This window comes from Rhipicephalus sanguineus, chromosome 3 (assembly GCF_013339695.2).
Source record: "Rhipicephalus sanguineus isolate Rsan-2018 chromosome 3, BIME_Rsan_1.4, whole genome shotgun sequence".
Taxonomy (NCBI): domain Eukaryota; kingdom Metazoa; phylum Arthropoda; class Arachnida; order Ixodida; family Ixodidae; genus Rhipicephalus; species Rhipicephalus sanguineus.
Window position 1 is genome coordinate 154,219,795 of NC_051178.1, and position 8,868 is coordinate 154,228,662.

Genomic DNA, 8,868 nt, shown 5'->3' on the forward strand with positions numbered 1-8,868 from the left:
ACACTAAAGGAAAATATTAAGTCGACGTTGATTGTTGAAATAGCGGTCCAGAAACCTCGAAGTGCTACTTTTGTGCCAAGGAAGTGCTTATTTTGCAATAAAATCACGTTTTAGTGGTCCGCATCACGTTAGCGCACTTCAACTCACCCGCCTGAAAGCGGTCTTTCTTACGTCACTGTTGCCGTGCCCAACGTTGCCCGCTTTTACTGCACAGCGACGTGCACTGGCGGCGTGCACCATTCGGGCCTCTGGCAACATCACATGCATGTGGCATTTTGTTGAACTTTCTGTCAGAGCGACTTTCACGAGCGTGCAAAACACACGCGGCAGTATGCAATACCGAAGCTACCACTGAGACATGACCGCGTGAGCGAAGCAGGGCGCCGGGCGAAGCACAGTTTGGCGAAAATGGAACCTTTGAACCACGCACGCCATTCCCCATGGCAACGCCAAAGAGGGAAACGAACAAACAAGATTTTATTATGTCTGTTGATGCACAGAAGGTTCTTTTCTTATTACAGCTAGTTTGATTACGAATGATTAATTATAGTCGGACTCTCTCTCGTCATCGGGATAATTTCCAAAATGTCCCGCTTATGGCGCTCATCGTGTGATACATTTAGCTTAATTTCTCGGTAAGTAGGGCGCTGCTGTTGATAATATTGCCGTTTTAGGCGTTGTCATACATTGAGCTTTCACTCTGACAAACTGTTATTTGCCTTTAGTGTCCCTTTAAGAAGACCTATCTAAATACATCTGCTCTTCTTCCTTCCTGTGGTGGAAGTGTGGGAGTATTGATTGCAGTACATCTCATTTTCATGTTTCAATATGTTCTTATATCTGGTCACTGTTGAAGCATAACAGAGCTAGTTGTTGTGACAGGTGGTACTGACTGAACAGACTTTATATTACTGCATGAACATGCAAAGGACATTAATAAAGTTTAATAAATAATAAATACCGTAACTCTGGAAAAGGTGTATATACAATAGAAATTGAAATGAGTCTCTTTCAACAGCTGTTTTCCACATAGCACCGCAGAACATTCTAAGGCCATCTAAACAAAAATTGTGGTGTTCATAGGAAATGTGTTGGTTGAAGCACATGCAGTGATCAGTTCTCTGCATGCATCTGAAGGGACACAATGCCAAGGAGGTTAACACTGAAGAAATCATGCTGTACGATAACAAATGTTCCAGATTGTGACAACTGAATGCCATGGTGCAGATAATATGAGTCATCGAAAAAGTCTTGACGATGAAGAAAGTTGCCAACGGTTCTGTGATGGTGAATCTCACATTGATGCGTTAGTACAGCCTCTAGTGTGAACTCACTCTGAAGTCAAGCCCGAGTTGCATTTCTTAACCTCACATCTTTCATGGCAATACATATAATAAAAACTTCATGAACTTTGTGAGCTGGCCAAGAAAACAAACTGGGCAAATGAAACCTTGAAAGAAAGCCACGTAACGGTGAGATGACAACTTGATGATGAACATAAGGAGTCCAACTTGAAGGATGGTGACACAGTGGATTACACCACAGGGAGCTAGACCTCCAGCTCGGTATTGATTCTCACCCACCACGGTGGTCTAGTGGTTATGGTACTTGACTGCTGACCCACAGGTCATGGGATCGAATCCCGGCCGCGGCGGCTGCATTTTCGATGGAGGTGAAAATACTTGAGGCCTGTGTACTTAAATTTAGGTGCACGTTAAAGAACCCCAGGCAGCCTAAATTTCCGGAGCCCTCCACTACGGCGTCTCTCATAATCATATCGTGGTTTTCAGGCGTTAAACCCCAACAATTATTATTATTATTGGTATTGACTCTCCGATGAGTTTTAAGAAGTGTTGCACGGTAAACGTGAAAATAAAGCAAACATAATTCGAGCCCATCCACACCAGTCACTAGAAAGGCATAGTGGTCAAGATTAAGCATTTAAGCAGGCAGACAAGTTGGAAACTTTCACAAATTTTAAGGCAGTGTCATACGATAGAAATTCCCACAGAGCATCAAGTGCAAGCAGGATGTTGAATGTTGCGCATCTCCAAGACCTTGAAGCGCAAGTGACAGCAAATGCTGCAATGAGCAATGCTGATGACCTTTCCAACACAGAGGCTATGTCCACTGGGCGATAAAGGTCACACAATGCAATGTGACACCCAGCTCACACTTCAAGTCTGAGTATTCTCCGTACAAGATATGAGGGCAGCTAAATGTTATATAAAGTGCATCTGAGCAATCCTCAATAAAGACACAAGGCAGCCACTTACATCAGTTCATGTGGCCACACAAGCGTGGAGTGAGCTGCATTAAAAGGTAACGCTTCATTGAGATGGGAGCCAAGTGAATGAGATTCTGCTAATCAACATGCCTTAACACCTGTAATCCATTTGTTTGGTTTAAAGGGGCCCTGTAACGCCTTTCTAAATTATCACATAATACTTCAACGCTGCACTCTGTTGCCTCATGAATCTCCGGCCACAAATATTTTTCGAATCCGTAAGGCACAGGCAGAGTTATCGCATGAGCAATGCTGCCAAGACTCAAGGTCTCGAGGCCGCCTGAGGAAAGGGGGCTCTGGTAGGGCTAGTCTCCCGGTCCCCAGCTCCCTTGACCCCAGCAAGGACACAATGTTTCCTCTCTCTCTCTCTCTTTCTCGTCGCCACGAGCACACCAGAAGCTATACAAAGGGATGTGCGGCCTAAGAGTTGTGTTGCTATCTGTCATGACCTTGAGCGTTTTCTCTTATTTTTCGATGACCTATTGGTTGCTACTTCTGATTTGGAAGTATGGAGACGCTGACATGAGGTGGCACCCCATGCTGGTCACGCCACCTACACAACATGGCACATGCCATCCGAGATCGTTCACCAGTATGCTGTTAATGAAATCAGCTAATAGCTGTTATGCTCGCTTGCTGCTTAGCTGGTGATGATAATTCGAAAGAGAGAACAAGAAATTTCTGCTGTTTTGAAATGAATTGTAAACTCTCGGTTACATGCAGTGCAATAATATTTGGCTCACATGTTCGCAAAGGCCTTGACAACAGATTTCCAATGTTTTCTGAGTATACGTTCAAAAAGTGTGGCAAAGTTTCTTTAAAGGGTTTAAGTATGGCCTAGAAATCAATGACTGACAGCTCATACAATAGCATGGGATAAGCTGCACTTTTGTCTTTAGCATAGTGTGTAGTGGCCAATGAAGGTGTGTGGCATATTAGTGGCACAGAGGGTGGGTTCCGTTGCCAATCTTGAGTTACAGCTTGACTAATACTGTCCAAGATCAATGCTGACTGATCTTTTCGCTAGATTACAGAATTTCAAGGATGAGTGGCACAGAGGGTGGGTTTCGTTGCCAACCTTGAGTTACAGCTTGACTAATACTGTCCAAGATCAATGCTGACTGATCTTTTCGCTAGATTACAGAATTTCAAGGATGAGTGGCACAGAGGGTGGGTTCCGCACGCATAACTAAATCCTGCATTTAAGGATGTAAGTCATTTGTAGGCTTGTGTAGCAACTCACTTTACATACCTCAGTTGGGAGACATGTTTACCAAGCTTTATTACCGTTAATGGCCACAGACCGGATGGTTGAGATTGCACTAGGAACAGAGGTGAGTGCTGTGGCCAGCAGTCATACTCCTGCAGCCACCTGCTGCTGTATACGCTCTATCATCTTGCGGTCAAGGTGCTTCTGTCGAAGCACGACCGAGAGTGAGCTCAGGAGACCCGTGACGAGCATGCTGCCTTCAAATATCCAGAAGCGCTGCCCTTCTTTCTCATTGTCGCACCTGCAGCAAGTACGAAACATCTATGTCACGGAATGCACAAGGTGCGCAAAATACATAGTATCTCATTGTACACGCAAACATGTACAGTGCTTACAGAATGGAGTGCAACATCAAAACATGAAGTATAACAACTCGTAAATACAACTGCACGATATAACAAAGTCGCGCCGCTACGAACCTAGCCATTAAGTGTGATGTTGGCTCCAACGTAAATGTACAAGCCAACGTTACACCAATGTAACACAAACTAAAGATGGTAGAAATGGGAAGTATGTGCATTACTAAACCCCAAGTTGTCGCGGTTATTTTCCATGATCACTGTACACACACAAAACATTCACGCACGCATGGAAGCATTTCAAGGAATAGTTCAGGTAGTTATTAAACACAGCACAGAAGGGATTCAGAGACTGCCACAGCACATCATTTGTACCAGCAGATTAAAGACATTTGTATTAACCAGTAATAAAAGAACTACCTAAAATGCAGTTATTGGCTTCGGAGTAATTAACAGCAGAGGGTATGATGCAAATGCAAAACTCCAACAAGCCAGCACACAGAGCTTATAGATTTCCAAAACAATAAGGTGTTTTTTGCTGCAAGTGATAAAAAATAAGCTATTGTGCTTATGCAGCTTTATTATTGCCGAAATTTCATTTCGCAACAACCTTATGTCATATGTTCTAAACCATTTAATGCCACACTGGACACTGCTAAGTGGCTGCTGTATGCAGATTTTGTATGTGTGCATGTGTAACTGCATTCTGTCTTCTTGTGTTGCCAAAGCCTACAATTCACATTGGGGCAAATGAAATAGGGCAAACATACCAAAGAAACGAAGTGCGTCAGGTTAGCGGAACTGCTCGTATTTACTCTCAGTGTTAACAAAACTATCTTCATGTCGAGTCGCAGGCAAAACGCTCTCTCGCCGCTGCCTGTGACGAAACATGCATGAAAACTCTCAATAGCACTTAACAAATAAAAAGATGAAGAGCGACCACACAATTTCCAAAACGAAAGCCTAAAATGAATTTTGACAGCGAAAGAAGAAAATAATGCAAGTACTGAGTCATTCGTACCTTCGATAGACGTCACCTGAGTTCTTGCAGGTGACTAGTTCTTTGTACTTGGACTGAATGCATATTGGCAGGTGCTTGCTTGCCTAAAAGAAAGAAAACGAAGAAATAACAACAGGATATGAGACATATCAACAGCTGAAGTTGCTTACTGCTTGCGCAAAGCGAAAGTGTCAGCGATTAAGAAACGACAATGCATCTCTAAAGTAAGTACAATATCTTTGTATAACCGAAAGTTCCGGCGACAGGTAGTAATAGTAGTAGTTTGAGGTGAGGTTCTAACAGGAGGCGAAGAAAACAGGGTCAGTCACGAAGGATTGCAAGCTCGAGTTGCGCCAGCAGCTGAGTGACGAAAGGTCGAGGCAAAGTTACGCGTGTAAGCGCGAGTGAGTCAGGTCGTGTTACTCACCCTCTCGAATTCGGTGCAAGGCATGCACTTCTGCTTGACGACGTACTCTTCCCTCTCCCAGCAACCCTCCGAGGAATTTGAACCGTTTCGATCACTGTCGTGGTCTGACAGGATGCTTTCCAGCGTCAGGATCATCAGACAGGCGCTGTCGGAAGACGCAAAATAAAGACGTCACACGCGTCGCAGTAAGCGACAGCGATTTTCCCTGGGAAACACATAATACCAAGCACCGCGCTGTTTTGAGAATCAGCTCAAGAAATGAGTGTTACGTGAGTGTTCGCACGTTTTGAGCGAATGAATGATAAGCATTGCGAAAGCTAATCAGCAGCCGGGCGGTGTCATAAGGTGACTTATAAGGTTCAAAAGTCAAGTTACGAGAAAAATCAATGCAAGCTTACCCTATCAGAAAGACAGTGAGGAATATTATGCGTTTCAGGGAGCACACTTCGATCATGGTGAGTCCAATCGCGTCATTTGGAGCGGATATTTTCACCCTCGAGTCGAAGTCTCCGTGGTCGCCCAACTGGAAGCCGCCATGTTGTTTACATGTCGAGTCGCGTCAGTCGCGTTGCGAGGAGGCGTGCATTTCGGCGTGTGCGAAAGGAGCACCGTGGACAGTTAATGAAGCGACAAACTATTGTTTTTCACCAATGTTATAAACCTTGACCTCGAGCAAGACTAGAAGAAACAAAAGAAGACGTCTGCCACTGAACGAAAATTTTTATCCGTTTTCGGTAGTCGACCGCGAACGCTGCGGCTTAATATCGAATAACGCAATATTTTTCTTCTTGCTTACACGATGTATGTTCTTGCAACACCCCATTGTTCTTTGTTACTTCTTCTTTCAGCCGATAATCGGTGTCATTTCCGATGTACTGGCTATTCTATTGTATGCTAATTAAAGCCCGCCGCTTACATCCGGTCCCAGTGCACGGTACAGGGGTGACAAAAGGAACTGTTTCCAAAAGAATAATTTTGTTTAGGTTAAAACACCAGCTTATCCTCTTACCGCGTTCTCTCCGCTTTCGCAGCATGCAAGAAAAGAACTTCTACGTACAAGACATAATCAATAGGCAATATTTATTTAATTCTTTATACAAGCAAAAGCCAAATACTCTTCCTCGCAAACATACAGAATCAAATCAGACTTCTATTCGAACGTCGACAGATGTATACCCTGTGACATGCAATGCAACGGCGTGTTTTGTTCGCAGTATTCCCGCCTCCTTCCTCGCAAAGTGTGAAAAACAAAAATGCAAATACAGAGGGGTGGAAGCTAAGAGAACACTAACGAATAACACACATACACACACAGGTAGAAAACGTTCACAGCGTAATTAATCACCACAAAAGCGCTAAGTTTTTTCATCAGTTTTTCGAGGCGTCACCATACGAAGCGGCTAATCTGGAGTGCGCTAGAGCCTCTCGAAAACGCTTAAGTTCTGGGTTGAAGCAAACCAGTTCATCGATGATGTTGTCCACGACGAACGACCGTGTGACCGAGCTGATTGAGGCGAGACAGAAAGGACACACGTTCTTCTGTTTCCTCCAGTTGTGAATGCAGTACGAGCAGAACGTGTGACCGCACTGCAGCATGGCGGCGTCCACAAACAGCTCGCTGCAAATCGCGCACGTCAGCTCGTTTTCCATAATGCTTTCTACCCTGCGCACTACGTTGTCGCCCGCGGAAAGTCTGATCTTCTTGCTGTGCTTGGAGAAGGCGTCACTCCGGCCCGCTGCTGCGAAGCCGTTGGGCGATACACCGGGCTGTACAAACACGTTGTTGTTGTCTCTATCCGAGGGCAGGACGGGCGAAGAGTCACTTTCGCTTTCGTCAGCTGCGGGCGCCGCCGCCCTGTGCGCGACTTTGTTGCCACTGTCGAGCTCTTTTGGAAGCAGGTTGGGGCCGCCGCCGATCATGAAAAGAAATGCACGAGGTCTAGAGGTGGCAGCGTCCTTGGGGCGTTGACCTGCATCGCCACCTCGATGCCGAGGGTCGTCTGTGACGAATCGAAAAACTAGGTTCGTTCGTTGCGGCGGGCCCAGCGATACCACATCGTCCTGCCGCAGCAGCCGCGGCCTCTCGGTCTCGACTCGTTGACCGTTCACGTACACACCGTTCATGCTCGAATCGTCCGCGACCCGCCACTGACCCGATGTGTCGCGTCTGAAGACGGCGTGGCGCCTGGACACCATGACGGAACGCACGCATATGCTGCAGTCGCTGCTGCGCCCGACAACTTCCTCGTCTCTTTCGAGCACCAGACGACCGGGCAGGGGACCATTGAGGTCGATGACTTGAGTCTCCGGCTTACCCAGGGCCGCCATAATTCCCAGGCAGCCACCGGAAAGCGCACGCACCGAACAGGCGCCCCTCTTTTCCAGTCGCACTTGTCAACACAAATTAGCAGCAGGCGCCATCTTGGTTAGATTTATCATGTATGTTGCGGTTGCCAGAACAAGAAAACGAAGATGCGATAGAAAAAGGTGAACACAAAACTAAACTGTACTGTCAACGTCACTATCTAGGAGCAAAAAATAAAATTTGTTGTGAATGGTTACTGCTACATATTTGATCTCTTAACGGATGAATCGACTCCTATAATTGCCGACGTAAGTAGTATGTAGTGGCGCTGTCGTCGGTAGCGTTAATTTGTTTTTGCATCTCTGAGGCCATGTAATACTCCGCAGGGTTTTGTTTGCTTCCGAAAGGTGGGTCTACTTGTCTATAAGCTGGGAAAATGAAACGTAACTTGACTCTTCAGTGTGCTTTAAGTCGTGAAAACCAGCGCACAAGCATGCATAATGACCCAAAATGTGGCCGAGAAACACGAAAGCGTTGCTTTTGTGCCATAGTCCACAAATTGCACCGAAGCCACCGAAGCATACTGTGTGCTACGATGATTGGACAAAACTGCGCACCATGGCGCCCCGGTGCGCAGCGGCACGATTTGATTAAGATGCCATTGGTTAGATTTTTGTTACGGAGGGGCAGTGCGAATTAGTGTTGCCTGCCCGGCGATTAATGGCGAGCTCCCTTTGCAGACGTCGACGCGCTTACGCAGTGCGCCGTCTATTCTCATGCAATTTACCGTTTCCCCTTCGATTCAGGAGTTCCCTTTGTGCTTCGGACTGAGATTCCCCTCTCCTACACCGCAGCTGCAAGTGGTTGCTGCGGCATAGTGAAGCGTGCCGAATGTCGCTGCGGCGACGCCAGCTGACCGTCACTTCTGTTGGGAGAGCGCTAGGTCACGTTCTATCCGGACGCGGCTTTTCCGGATACCTTTAGGGTGCGCACGTTCCTCATCCTAGCCAAGAAACACTTTCGCGTTAAAGAAACGAATGTCACACTACCAGCACTAGAAGGAGACAGAGACAGTAAGCGAGACAGGGCACATATGTATATGAGCCTTGATATCTGTTTATCGCATCTCTCTGCAATTATTTCCTAACTAAGCCTTTTGTTGAAATATTCTTATTTAACTACATCGCTGCATCTTTTCGTATGTGTTTACAGTACCATTTTGTATGATTCAATGTCTGTACTGATGTTCATTTGTCGCACCTTTCGGTATATATTTGCTA

At 45.9% G+C, this 8,868-nt stretch overlaps 3 protein-coding genes across 3 annotated transcripts in view; all 3 read right to left on the reverse strand.

The window, feature by feature from the left end:
* LOC119385134 (uncharacterized) overlaps positions 1–8,868 on the reverse strand; it is a 332,809-nt gene that overhangs the window by 22,832 nt on the left and 301,109 nt on the right. The window lies entirely within an intron of this gene.
* On the reverse strand, positions 3,551–5,859 carry LOC119387499 (protein JTB-like). Its single transcript, XM_037654906.2, has 4 exons — positions 5,682–5,859; positions 5,284–5,428; positions 4,878–4,960; positions 3,551–3,798 (listed from the first exon to the last, which is right to left on the reverse strand). The coding sequence occupies exons 1-4, from the start codon at positions 5,735–5,737 to the stop codon at positions 3,642–3,644; spliced, it is 441 nt and encodes a 146-aa protein (XP_037510834.1). The 5' UTR covers positions 5,738–5,859; the 3' UTR covers positions 3,551–3,641.
* LOC119387494 (E3 ubiquitin-protein ligase rnf8) lies at positions 6,343–7,714 on the reverse strand. Its single transcript, XM_037654896.2, has one exon. It carries the CDS (start codon positions 7,609–7,611, stop codon positions 6,652–6,654), a length of 960 nt encoding a protein of 319 aa, XP_037510824.1. The 5' UTR covers positions 7,612–7,714; the 3' UTR covers positions 6,343–6,651.